Source organism: Fringilla coelebs, assembly GCF_963513975.1.
Source record: "Fringilla coelebs genome assembly, chromosome: 9".
Classification (NCBI taxonomy): domain Eukaryota; kingdom Metazoa; phylum Chordata; class Aves; order Passeriformes; family Fringillidae; genus Fringilla; species Fringilla coelebs.
Window position 1 is genome coordinate 18,915,614 of NC_140067.1, and position 14,860 is coordinate 18,930,473.

A 14,860-nucleotide genomic window follows, 5' to 3' on the forward strand; every position below is an offset into this window, starting at 1 on the left:
CTGCCCATGCTCCACCTTTCTACTGCCTCTCCTACCCCACACATCTTCACCAGCTGAAATGTGAGTTCACTATCATAAGTACACAAGATTAGGATCCTTTTAATTTCCAGGGGTACCATAGCATCACTAACTCCCTACAGATCTCTTACTCCTTTACAATCTTGTTTACAGAAACTTCTCATCTTTTATACCTCCTTCCAGAAGCTATGCAATGCCAGGACCCCAGAAATTTGGGCTATTGAAATAAAACTGTTGGGCTTCTGCCTGGAGCCTTTCACTTGAGTCTGTTGCATGTATGGTTGTACAACTGGTTTGCTTTATTGAAGACACACAAACCACTGGATCCACTTGCCATATTAATCTGTTATGGATAGCAGCTGACATATTCTACATTTTTGTTGGATGAACTAATACAATGGGGCATTGTTCCTAAAGACTTTGCTTTAAAGTCAATCTCAAAACACAAAAATTTAGTCTTTCTCTTCCAGTGGCACTCACTGCGGTCAGGTTGCCTTATGCTGGATAGATCACAATGCTCTGCATCACACCTGTGGCATCAAGACAAATACAGCAAACTGTTTAGTAGCCTAACTCTAGCATTCGCTTACTTGTCTATTTTTCCCCATCAGAAAAAGGCCTTGCGAGAAAAATGGCTCTTGGATGGCTTTAGTTCAATGACTCCAAAGGAAGAAGAAGAAATGCAAAAGCAGAATCAGGAGGACCAACAACGAACTCATGAGCTGGAACAAGACATTTTCAGGTAGGGAAGAACCCCTGCCCTTGTGTCTGGGTTAAAATGGTTCCATCTTACAAGTCCTACTTTATTTTTGTAAAAGATGAAAATATCAGTAAGTGCTAAACTCATGCAGAGTAAAGCAATTCTTGTCATGTTTTCTACTCAGTCAGAATTAGAGAACACAGAATGCAATTTTCCACACTGTAAATTGTAACAATCTGCACAATAACTATATTGCAGAGTATTTTTTTCTCTAATTCCAGATATCCTTTCCATGCTGTATTTTGTAGGCGTAAGCCACAACACACAGGGCTTACTCTAAGATAGCAATTGTTAAGTCAGAATTTTAAAATAACAATAAATTTTGAGTGTTCTCCAGTTTTACTAGGCCCTGGCACTTTAATACCTGACTTTCACCATAACAGCACTTCAGAACAGTCCGGGCTCCCTACCTCCATTAGTAACATTTATCCTCAGTTTTCTACGTGTTTTGTACTCAGTTTAGTCCCAGAAACCTGCTACAGCAAAGGTCTTTTTTTACCTTTCAGTAGAGATGTTTCTACAAATCCCATCACCTAGTGCTTCCCCCTATCACACAGGGCTAGCATTTAACTGCAGAGACAGTCTCATGAAAGACTCTTATTTACCAAAGACATGGTTCCAGGAGCTTATTAGCTCCAGTTAGCCCTTCTCAAATACCACAGAGCTGGGTACACAGTCAGCTCCTTCCCTGGGCCCAGGCATACTGATTGGTACTACCCCTTAGCACCCACAGAAAAGATGAAATGTTCCTGTTCCTTTAGATTTTGAAAAATTTCTTCATTCTTTTTCAAGGCTTCTTTCTCTATTTCAATTCAACAGCATTTTCCTTTCTACTTTGCTTCCACTGCCCTCCTACACATACTCTTTTGGCAAAGCTGTCACCAAGATTAATTTTCTCGGGTGATCTCCCATCCTCTTCCCCCCCACTCCATCTCTGACACAGACAATAATTCTCTTGGCTGACAGGTAGCAGCCTCATGCCAGTTTGTCCTATAATTATGCTGACTTCTTTCTCAAAAGCACTTTTCTCTACAGAACATCTTCATACACACCTCTGTAGGGTTCATTGTTGCAGTGGTAGGAGGCACAGCAAGCTCTGAAAGCATCCCAGGAGTCTGTCATTTGAAGGCATGCAAGAGGGGCCCATAAGCCACTGTGAGTGCCAGAAAAGAACAGCATCTAGGGCTAGAATGGGCGAAGGAGCAACAAGGAAATGGTGCTGAGCAAGCATTTCCCCATCAGACCACTGGAAGTTCAGCCCTTCTCTAAGTAGTGAGAGGAAAGATTAGATTCAAAGTCCTGTTGACCATGAGCAAAGCCTAAGCTAAGAAATTAGGAAGGTTTATTCACATGTCTTTTGCTGTAAATTAAATTTCCTCCCCCTCCCTAATAGCTGTTTAGCAAGGGCATCTAGAAAAACATCCATATTGCTTTCTAAATAGCATTACATCTTGCTTATGCACACCCAAGCCAGTTTCAAATCAGCCAGCAGTGATTCAGAAACCTAGGAATAAAGTCCACTAATATCACCAAAGCTAACAAAAGCCTGTCTGACCTTTGACCTGCCCTGTAAATGAAACATTGCTAAACTGATCATGTAGACACATCATATAGCAGAAATGACAAACTGAGAGGTTCAGCAGAATTATTTCTTCTAAGCATCTGACTATTAATCTGACTTGATTTGGAGATATTCAGTTCACTCTGTTGATTATTGTGTGTTTTGTCTTCAGTTTAAAAAATTATGCCTCACTTTAAAGACTCTTTGATTACCCTTAGACAAGTCTTTTTTTTCTTTCTGCTGAGAGGACAATTGCAATTGTTGGCAGATTATTTACAGTAGTGGCATGGGCCTTGCCATCCCCTTCTTAAATGAGATCTCTGTTTTGAAACATTCTTTACTTGAGCATCAAATTGAGCTGGTTTATGTCTGCTAATCAGTTAAGATTTGAGCATTTTTAAAATAAAAAATTCTTTGTATCAATGACATAACAGTGAATAGCAAGCAGCCTGAGCCACCTTGGAGACAAATGGCTGAGAGCTTTCGTTACAGACAAAAAATTTCATTTACACCATCTGTCCCATTTACACTCTGTACATGTTGGAAGCTTCAGTGAACCAAGTGAGCACATCCTTTGTCAGGGTACAAGCTGAATGAAGAATTAAGAGTCATGTTTTCTCACTTAATATTCAGCTAATAACACTCATTCTTGATGGAATTAGTTGCTAAACAACATATTGAAAAATGCAAAACAACTAAGGTCTATTCAATTGCTTGTAATTGTGACACATGAAAGTAGACTCAAGGCTATACTACAGAGCTGCTAAAGCATTTGACTCACCTCAAACCAGTGAGAGCTTGCTAAACTGCCTTTTCCCCTCAGTCCAGAATTCTTCAGGGTGGTTTCTTCCTATCTGCTTTTCATTCTCAAGCCATTTATTTTTTTACCAGGGTGGCAGTGATGCCAACTGCAGCAGATCAGCTGGTGGCCAGCAGCATCCAGGCAATCTCCATAGATTTTCTTAATTCAGCTGTTACTTTGGCAGAGAAACCTTTCAATTAGTGTCTTGATTTTTAAGGTTTCTTCTCTCATCCACACCTCTATACTACTTGCTTTCCTCTCTCAAATAATCAGAGCTACTTGAAAAGAGAACAAATATTTAAAGGATTGATTTAATACAGTAGCTGTGTCATACTTCCATTTCTCACCCAAAGAATGCAGCACTGTACAAAAGGTAGTTTCATATAATTGCTAGACCCTTTCAAGACAAACTGTGATAAAACTTCATAAAAATATGATTGACTTAGAAGTTTGTACACATTTAAACACATCAGAACGATCCTGGCCGAACTTTCCAACAACATGATGTTATAAGGTCTTCAATTTCTTTGAACTATAGAAATTGCATCTCTTAGAAGTTTTCTTTCCACAAATTCCAGAGTGCACACTCACAACATGCTCCAAAATTGAACCATAAAATCCGGTTTTGCAAGTATAAGTGCAAAAGAGGTAGAGTCTAGATGCAATTCCCATTACATGGGTAAGAGAATTTCTCTCTAAACCCACTGAGTACTGAATTGGCTCTCTTGATTACCATATAAAGTGGGTGTTGTTATGGATGAAAGAGCATATATAAACTGTAATTTATTTCTTGATCAGCCAGGTAAATACATGCTCTTTATAATTTTTGATTTATTTGGGGTTGTGTTTTCTCTTTTTCCCCACCTCCCTTTTTTCAAGTATCTCCAAGATTTTTCCTCCCCTTCTTGCACCTGTGTGTCTAGAAGTGTTTAGAGCAAAGACTAAAATAAATCCACAGTATAAGTGAATGATTTTTCAGCTCATTATGCTTCTGTGAGTTTTTAATGATTTTCAGGTTGAGAATATTGTGATCAACTCTCATCTAAGAATAAACATGTCAATAAAAATAAAACATCTCAATATATTACACAACGACTGTTCCATAAGAAGTGCAAAAATCTGGCACATGGTCATTACTTACTTTTATAGCTGTCCAAAAATATTCATCCCCCTTGTGAAATTTTTAAAATTTTAGCACTGTAATCAGTACCTTCGATCAGGGTTCTAAGGCCATCTTGCAGAGCTCAGGTCCAAAGTGTGAGCAGCTGTTATATACATTTTTTTAGCTTTTACTTTCATCCTGAAGGGCTTTTTTTTCCTGTATCTGTTCTGAGGTCTGTGATACCTTTGTACATCAAAAAAGATATACACGACGTTGTCACCAACAGATAAAAGTCCACATCGCACCCTGTTAGTATAGCTCTACATAGTTGAGTTTAAATAGGGCAAGAGTCATAATGGTAATTCAGATTCCTCAGGCACACAGAAGGAAATCAATAATGCTAATTGGTCAAGCTGCGTTCAGCTTTTCTAGACTGATTATTTTAAAGGGATGGCAGACTAATCATTCAGGGTGACTCCGTATAATATTGTGAATCCTAGCACACAGTAAAGAAGGCAAAATACAAAATTCCAACACTTCTCTCCCTTGGGGTTATAGGCCAACACTTCTATAACCCAGTCTGTAACTTGGTCTCAGTTGTAACTATTCTGACTGCTCTCAGCAAAAGGTGGCATCAGTTGCAGCTGCCTTAGGTCTACAGTCATTGATTTCCAACATGGATTGAAAAAAAAAATAGAAGGCACATTTCACTCAAATATGGAAGCTTTTGGAATTTCCTTTTCTTTTTAAGTAAAAATAAGTTCGTTTAAAAAGAACCATGAGACTAAAGTTATACAGCACTAACCTACAGCAAAAGACATTTAGTTCAAGTCCCACTTCAGAGTTAATCTGGAGTTGGATTCTAGGTCTCCATGGAGAATTGACTTCCCAACTATTCAGCTAGTCAGGCAAATTCCATTTAAAACGCAAAAAAAATGCACTAATGAAGAAAAGAGTAATCTTGATTAGAAAGAATAAAAAATAGGAAACAGGACACCTGCTCAAGTCACTGCATCTACTCCAAGAAAAAACTGACCAAGATAGCACACTGCTAAAGTGAAGTTTATCCCACTCTGACATGGAGATTCAATTTTGATCTTGGACTTTTCTGTCTAGAAGTGTTTGTCATACACTAAGAAAATAAAAACTCTGATCAGGAAAAAAGATACCTTAATCATTGTACTCAGCTTTAATATGCAAGGAACCATACAACATAGACTTACGTAGGGCAGGGAAGGGAGCTGCAACATACAAAACTACAGCAAGTGTCAATAGCCCAAAAGAAACTTTTACTTCTGAGCCTCAATATTCCTTTCATATAAAAATAAAAGTTTTTAAAATAAAATAGTTAACCCACCAGTCAGGTCCTAACTGGCAAAATAGTTCATGTTTAAATGTGGAAGGCTTTGTTTCTTGTTGGGTTTGTTTTTTTTTCTTTTTAAATGAAAATACTACTTCACACCTTTTTCCCAATGTGTGTGAAACCATAAGTTGATCTCATATGAGAGCAAAATTTGTTAAGGTAAGTAGAACCATCCCTATTAATGTCCATATTCCCAATGCATCAACTCCACAGTGTTGTTCTCTACCTGGTGTTAAATCAAATACAACTGTGATTGCAGACTGGAGAAGGAAATTGAGGCTCTGGAAAGACAAGAAATGGAAGTCTCAGCTAAGGAAGAAGCAATTTTAAAGAAACTGAAATCTGTTGAGAAAACAACAGAAGACATAATAAAGGTTAGTGCTATATTATTCCAGAAATAGAATCTATTACTCAATCATCATCATATCCAGGGAAAGGGGAACTAGCTGGATCCCATGGGTGGTCATGAGATTTTATCCGAAGCGACAACAGTTCAAACACGAGAGGGGTCAAGATGTTACATTGTTTAAGTGCCCATATGTCTCCATTTGCTTATTTATGGGGGTGGAGGAGCAATTCCTATCTCTACTCATCTACAGTACATCTCTAAAAACAGCACTGCCACTGTCACTCAGCAGCTTTGCATCTCAGCCAGAGACAGCCACACCAGGTACAGACCAGGTACCGAGGCTGGTCTATTCATGCTCCTTCAGGTGATGTGCCCAGCTAAACTGCATCATGCTCTCCACCAAGTCCCTGGCAGAGACTATGATGCATCTTAATGTTATCAGCCATTATTCTTTGTCAAAAGGTAATTTTATTATTTTTAAAATCATATTTAACCATCTCAAAAACACAGCAATGAAACTAAACTTCAGCTCTCCAGCTGTTCTTACATACACACACACACACTCTGAAGCTACACAGGGAGATCAATAAAACTGGAAAGCCAAAGTAGGACCTGTAAAAAAACCTTTGACGCCAACCAGGTTGGGCCACAGTGGGAGGCTAGGTCACTGTTAAACACTTCATAATATTTTTGTCCTTCCCTGTGTGACTTGGAAATCATAGTGCCAAAAGACCACAGAAACTTCACTTTCTCACTTGCCATACTCCAACTGAGCACATTTCACTTTTAGACCCTTCTCTCTATGAAGCTGTGCACACAAAAGGTTAAAACTATCAGGGAAACCAAAGCACTGTCTAGTTAACATCTTAAAAGTAACTATCACATTCATTGTTAATGGTTCTCTTTCCCACCTAGTCTGTGAAGACTGAAAAAGCTGGATTTGAAAAAGGTACGTTTAGTCAAAAGAATATTTTTTAAAAGGTTCTTGTAGAAGTAAGTTAAAACATGCTAATGCTTTGTGGATCTGTGGATCTTCTTTACTTAGAGGCAGCAGACTACATATATGCCAGCATCCCTGACCTTCCCAAGTATTTCAGACCGTCTGCACTGAGAAGTACAGCACATGCTGACACGGATGAAGAAGAAAAGAGAAAAGGTACTGCTTATTAGTAACTCCAGAGGGTGTCAATATGTACAAGAGCTTCCTATATATTGAATCTAATACACTGTAAGCAAAGAACAGGCATTACAGATATGAGACATTTGTTCTCATTTAAGCTGTGTTACCAGTTAGGTCATCAAAACTGAGAGGTGAGACAGTGGTGTAAAGTATGTGCCACTGAGAATAACTCTTTTCACCACTGACACTTCTTTCCAGAACTTCATTCTTCTGCCTGTCATAACTAAGTACAGACTCCCTCCATATCATTCATTTCTCATTTTCTGTCTGCACTTACAGCTGTTGGGTAGCCAGCAGTAGTCAGGCTATTTCCCAACTACTACAAAGCCTCCCAACCCTTCAGAGTGCCCAAAACTCTCTGGCATCACAACACATGGAGCTCTTCAGCTGCTATGGCCCAACATAACACCAGGGGCCAAGGTTAAATCTGGATTTCTCAGTCTATCATGTAATGAAAACTGTCTCAACAGCTGATTCTTCCTCACAGAATGAAAATACTTTTTTCCACAGGATAAAAGGGACATCCAAAATGAGAATCTAATATACAGGTTGTGTATGTGATAAATTCACATATTTAACAATTCATTCTGACAGTTGTTCTCTATCACTGTCAGAAGTCCTGTATTTCTTGCAGCTAGTGCATTATTAGTTTAAGCACTTGTTTCTTTCAACAGCATTGTTTGCCATGGAAATTAAGGTTGAAAAAGACATGAAGACTGGAGAAAACACAGTGTTATCAACAATACCTCTTCCCTCAAAGGAGTTTAAAGAGACAGGAATTAAAGTCTATGATGATGGCAGGAAGTCAGTCTATGCAGTGTCCTCAAATGGGACCACAACACAAAATGGGATGGATGAACTTGCTCCTGTTGAAGTGGAAGACCTGCTACGGCAGGCAACTGAAAAAAATTCTCAGTCTCCCACAGAGTACCATGAACCTGTCTTTGCAAACAAATTCTGCAGGCCAGTTACTCCTCAGAAAGAAAAATTAGTCCCAGGACCAAAACCGGAAGGCACTGACAAAAGAGAGATGAATGGATTTAGCAATCATCAGACAGGGTTCTCCTCCAAAACAGAGCCCTTTATGCAGCAAAATAAAGAGAATGGCCTTGATCTTCCAAAGGTAATACAACCAAAGTCTCCCTCTCCAGTAATTTCTCATACAGAGAAGCAAGTGCACACTAATCCTGACAACAGGATGATTCATAATGAAGAAAGAAATGCTGCACATGAGGAATTAAAACCTTACCAGAATACAAGGGAAAAACATAGTGAGACAAGGTTTTTAAACCCTGGTCATGCTAATGCAGCATCCCCTGCACCTCAGGATGAGGAAGATGTTCGGTACAACATTGTCCAGGCTGTACCTTGTTACGTGGATGAATCTGAACCTGTGACGATGGTTTTCATGGGTTACCAGCGCGTTGACGATGACGATGCAGAAACAAATCAGAAGCTGTCCCCGTACGACGGGGTTATCCGTGCAGAACTGGTTATCATTGATGATGAAGATGAAGATGACAGCAAATCTGAGAAACCAGCGTATCATCCCATAGGCCATTATAGTCAAGTTTATCAGCCACCAAACAGGAAAATCACAGAAGCCCAACAGACAAACCCTGTGAGCAGTCTGGGTGCAAACCTGAACAAGGTACCCCACAAAAATTCCATCTCCCTGCAAGAACAAGAGGAACGCTTAAGCTCACCAACACACCATGCTCATCTTCACAGTCAGATGTCTGGAGATGGTACAGAAGATCCCTCACTAACAGGTAACAGAAAAGGAAAATCATGTCACTGCTGCTCGCTCATGTAGCAAATTAATATTGCTCTCATCTGCTGGCAACTGTATCACTTCTTATATTGTTTGGATTGCTTCAGACTAATTTGCTATTAATAATTATTTTTTGCTCTTGTTTGTTAACAAATACCAATCTACATTTTGGATCTGTTGAATTATTTTGTCTTCAGCAATGCACTAGTTACCATATCAAAATTTGGAAAATAAACTATTACAGAAATTCCATTCCTATAACCTTGAAAGATTGAAAGTGGTTCTCTTTCAAGTTCCATTAATGCTACCAAAATTAGCAGAATTAGTTTTCATTTCTTGCAGGTAACTAACAGCATTGCTACTTAACAATTCCTCTTCCCTCACTGGCACGTTTTTCTGCCTGTCTGCATTCCAACTACTTCCTAGACCATCCAAGTCACTCCTTAAATAAGAAAGACTGCTTAATAATCAGCTTTACTTTGTATTTTTAAGGAATCAACATTGCCAACATTGTCTTGACAGTGTTTATGCAAGTTCTAACATTTTTCCATTAACCCGAGTTAGACATTTTTATAGCTTCTGAAAGATAATGAAACAGTTTTCATCACTACACACTGTTAGTTCAGTAGTCCAGAGTTATTTTTGAATAATTTTTATATTCTATTAATACATATGGTATCTATTTCTTACTATAAATTTTTATAATAAAAGTTTGAGAGCAATAGCAGAATCTTCCAGAAACATTGAAAACTCTTCTTTATGATCATGTTGCACTTTAACACATACAATTAGACTTCATTTAAGTATACTTACAGAGCAGCAGATTGCAGACTAGTCACATTCCACTTGAAGGAAAGAACACTCTGGTTGAATTACAGGAAGATCAGGGGTCCTGATACCACATTCTCTCCTCCAGAGAATTCGCAGCAAAAAATGTAAGTTTAGACCCTGGCTAAAGCTGAATTGACAGCCCAGGAATTCTTTACACTACGTGTAAAGCCAGGAGAGAGGATGATCTTTGGATCATGTAAGAACTTTGAAGTATTTTTGCATCAGGCGGTGATTGGGAAGAGCTGTTCAGCAAGCATGGCTCTCAGCTTTTAAAAGTATCAACATCATGGAGTCATGCACACAAAAGCCAGAAACATTCCAACAGTGCTGCCCATCCTTTCTGATCAATAAGGCCACTACACTTTTCCATTACCTTTGCTTTCCTCAAGCACCCGTCCTGCCATCTCTGTATTTCCCTGTGTTCTCCAGCACCAAGAATTGCTGCCAGGAGCTTTTATATCAGCAACTAGAAGCAGAAGTAGTTAGCACAGGTAAGATAAACCACTCCAGAAGCTGCTCCAGCCCCTTATATTTTGCGGATGGTCCCTTAATTCCCCCGTCACATAAGTTTAGGATAATGGAGAAGGGACACTTACAACTATTCCGCCAATAAGAAAATGGCCAATTGGGAAAAATTGATCCCAGCTAAATCAAAAGCAGTTTGGCAACTGCCTCAAAAATTCCCCCAGTCAGCACTGCCTCCAAGTATCTTCATGCCTACTAGAATCTGGAGCTAAGCCATACTCTTCTTTAGCCCTCCAATTATTTATTGCCACTCCCTGGGACATTTTTGATCAGTGGAAAAAGCCAGGAAGTGACTCAATCTTTCCCAAGCAGCCCTATAATCCTACTGAGATTTCTAAAAGAGAAACAAAACCCGGAAAGCCTCTCAATCTAGAACAATGCAATTATACAGAGCTGTTTCTTAGAGAAATATATTGTTTTCAAAGCAGTCATTGATGCCCACCCTAGCAGGTTCACCCTAAACACCACTAGAGAAGAGTGGACTCAATTATTTTTGGTAGTTCATCATTCATTACTAAAACAATGAACAGCAAAATAGAAAAAGGAATCCTCTTGGAAACTAAAGCTTTGGGAAGCACTTGCAGCATTTAAACATTAATCAAGCACTAGGGACTCTGAAAGACAATGGAAATCAAAGAAGCACAGGACAAACCAGCATGATGGCCCTTTATGTAACAATTTTTCTTTAGGAAAGAGATGAACCTTCAAAACAAGTTACTGAATTAGCTAGCAATGGCCAAGGACAAGGAAGCAGAGGCATTGTTCCATGTGCCAATCTATACAGAGACAGATCAGATTAAATTAGAAGCTTCTCATACCCGCAATCTTACAAAGATGTAGGACATATCTTTTTCCATATAGCAGCAATTTTCCATCCCCCACAAGCTCCCTTCTTGAATAGTATCTCAAAGTATGTGCCCTCAGAAAACCAGAGGGCAGAGATACAGAGAAAAGGATGGCAACGTTATAATTGGTACACCTATATTGGCATTATTAGGGCTTATTTTCTTCTTCAAATTTCAGGCAAATTAATCCAAGTGCAAATGTTTTGAAGATGCAATACTCATTAGGGAAATGAAAAGTCCTTGGGAGGGAACAAAGGCTAGACATAGTGAAATGAATAGGGAAATGCAAAACTAAAGCTGAATAAGCAGCAAAACATACTGACAGTGTGGAACAGGCTCTCACAGGACATGAAGGTCCAAGGCTTTTGGCAGCTAGCTAGTCTAGATGAGCTATTTTTTTCCCTACCACTGGAAGCTTTGCAACCTTCAAAAAACACAATGGAGACAGCTCCATTTGTGTTGAAGAAAGTAAAATATGAAAATCCTTTTTAACGAAGATTCATGCACACCATCTGTTCCTGTAATGTATAGAACAAGACAAAAACAGACTATTAGCTAGAAATGAGGCATCAAACTGACTGTTCTCAAACCATGACCAGAGCCTGAATCCTTCAGAATTCCTCAGCCTGTAAAAAGTACACAGTGTCTTTGTAAGAGCTAAGGTTAACATCAGTGGCACTATGATATAAAGTTACACTCAGATGCTTCTATGATTTGCATCAACTTCAGCATTCAAAACATAACTTGAGTTGGACACTTGCTGACATGTGTAAATCAAGTAAACAGCTGCTTTGACCCCTCGTGTCCCAGCAGAGAGACATATGCAGGGTGCAGGAATGAGACACTATTTTTGGTAACTCTTCAAACTAGCAGGTCAGAGTAATGGAGATTATTCAACAATGTGCTGGGGGAGGCTTTTACATCTCAAACAGCATTATATTGCTGTTCTAAAAATAACCTTAACATTAAATCATTGGCCTTTTGCTGTCCCTTTCAAACTTACCCCCATTATACCCAGTAACAGACAACAGTCATACTGACGTTTATACAGGTGTTGTTACGGCATCAGATGAAATCAGGAACATGAGTAACTCCCACTCTGACTCACAACACCGGGAAGAAAGGAAAGTTTTCTCTGAGCATCACAGAAAAGGAAAACATTTCCAAACAGTTACAGCTCCCACTGAGGAATTTAGTTTAAACAAAGACTTTGTTTAATTATTCATGTGTCCTTTTAATCTATCAGCATCCAGTCAAGGGCAAAACCAACTCTTCGTAATGTGTTAGTGAAGGTAACAGAGATAAAACAGAAGGCAACTTGCTAATTTTTAAATAGCAACTATGGAGTAATTTCTAAATATACTCACTTTATTACAAAATTACCAGAACTAACACCTTCTATTGATTTCTTTCTATAACACTAAAACAATGCTTATTCTGCTGGATTAACCATCGGAGGTATGTGCATTCTTCATTTTTCTAAATAAGGAGATTTTGCTTCAGAATTAGAAAGAAAGACTTAAAATGCAATGGCTTTGTTTATTTTTGCAGCTCTGAGGATGAGAATGGCAAAGCTGGGGAAAAAGGTCCTTTAACAGCTGTAATGACATGGAAGTAAAATTTACCACTCAAAGCAGATAAAGCTAAGAAGACTTTCTTCCACATACTTTTTCTGGATCATAATGCTTGTTTTGCTACTCTGTTTCATGGGCTATTTCGCCCTCTGCATAATGCAATGGACTTTAACAGACTTTCAGATTCGACCAACTGCCACATGCACACTTATCACATCCTGGATTTTGTTAAAAGTAGTGGGAAGTTACCTAAGGCCATAAATGCAGTGTACATACAAGCATGAAGACATGTGCATACCTGTTCTCACAATCAGAAATATGCTGTTGCTGTATACCCAGAGCAGATAAGCACCTATCTCCATGGAACTTCATGGGACATTGTTTCACATTAAAGTGTGCCAATCTATATGATTTTGACTGAAAACGCTGCCCCAGCATTCTTTTTGTAAAAGCATGGGTTAATAAAAAGCAAAATGTGAGAGAGGAGCAGGAAGACATAAATATAAAACATGCTTACCAATTATACTACCTTGGATGAAATGAAAAACATTCCTTTTTAAGTGATAGCAGAACAAACAAAAAAATAACTAAGCCAGCATATTGAAATGTTATCCCCCTTCTAGACCTCCACAGTCCATTCACCCTTCTATGTTGCATATGGCAGCACAACCATCCTCACACCCTCTCTTCACCATCCCACAAACACGCTGCCCACCCACAACCTCACAGATCAATCCTGTGAACAATAATATGATCAGCCTGACCTCCTGAGCATGGTTTCCCCCCCAGCCTGCTGAGAAAGCCCTGCTTTTCCAAGAAACTGGTTGCCATGCAGTGCCATCCATCAAAAAAACCAATCAAACAGAAAAAAAACAACCAAAAAAAAAAAAAAAAAAAACCTAACAAAAAAACCTCCAACAACAGAAAAATATTCCAACAGCCATACTGGTTAGGTTTCAGTGGGCTGGGGAGCTAGAATCAGGCAAGCCTCCCACCAGAAATGCTGAGTTGCCAGTAGCTTGTCCTGCAGCTGAATACAAAGATCTGTTACAGGTGCAGCCACTGCTGGGCATGGTTCTCCAACAAGTTTCAAGGCTCTTACCAAAAAACAGGTTAATTCTTTCCACATGGGATAGGAGGTAAAAGCCTAAAAGCAGGTTCAATCACACCTAGAGAAACCACATCCAAGTCAGATTTTCCAGTACAAAGCTCTAGGGAGAAAAAGTGACTCATAGCACACTACACTATTTCACTCAAATCAGTACAACAGCTTTAATTCACTAGGTCTTAGTTTCATTTGTAACACTAAACAGGCAAAGCTCATGTTGTGTTATTCTGGTATAGCTGACTCTAATTATGCACCAGTAAAAAAAAAAAAAAAAACCAACCCAAAACAAAACTTTGCTGGCATTCTTTTCAAAGCAGGAAACTGAAATTACTACCTCATACTGAGGCACGATGGTAGTAATTGACTGATTTGTAGCCTCTAAAAGTTTGGTGGCTCCCAGTCTGATGTGGGTAATAATCTCAAATTTTAAGACTTGTCAGAAATGGTTACCTGGAGAGTGGAATAGTAAATAAGAACAAATAAATTTTATTGTAGTACACTTCCTCTATGTCTATCCTCCTGTTTGTTGTTGTTTTATAATGGGGTATTTTCTTACACTTCTCCTGTTATTTGCTGGTTGTGAAAGCAGAAGGATACACCACTCATATGGATACACCAAAAAATGAGAGCAGGTGAGTGATAGGAAGTAGTCACAAACAATTTTAAGAGAAGCAGACATTTATGGACACTCATCCTCTGCTCCCCCAACGACGTGTACTATTAAACTTAAATAATATGGAAAAGGGAGCAACTATCATCACAATACTAATCAAAGTAGTTTAAAGGAAAGACTAGAAGGTTTTGTGCTTTAGGAAAGTAGGAATGTTTATCATCTCATTGCTACAGCCCTAGAGCTTTCCTGCATCAACAAGAACAGAAATACAAGGTGGCAAATTATCTTTTCAAATGTCAGGAGAGATGCCATGCAAAACTCTAATTCATCATTAAAGCCCAGTGATTTCTAAGGCCCCATGAGACAAAAGTATCTCTGAGGCAAAGCTGAAGCTGCAGTCCTTCTTAAGTGCAGTAGGATGTGTGTCATAAATAGCTGGTTCAGAGTGATGCAGC

At 38.9% G+C, this 14,860-nt stretch overlaps 1 protein-coding gene across 1 annotated transcript in view; it reads left to right on the forward strand.

Moving 5' to 3' along the window:
• PALMD (palmdelphin) overlaps positions 1-14,294 on the forward strand; it is a 23,331-nt gene extending 9,037 nt beyond the window's left edge. The window contains exons 3-8 of the mRNA XM_084211897.1: positions 630-760; positions 5,866-5,980; positions 6,871-6,904; positions 7,001-7,111; positions 7,810-8,907; positions 12,662-14,294. Of these exons, the coding sequence (XP_084068023.1) occupies positions 630-760; positions 5,866-5,980; positions 6,871-6,904; positions 7,001-7,111; positions 7,810-8,907; positions 12,662-12,705 (1,533 nt within the window). The 3' untranslated portion in view covers positions 12,706-14,294. The remainder of the gene's footprint in view (positions 1-629; positions 761-5,865; positions 5,981-6,870; positions 6,905-7,000; positions 7,112-7,809; positions 8,908-12,661) is intronic.
• The last annotated feature ends 566 nt before the right edge of the window (positions 14,295-14,860 follow it).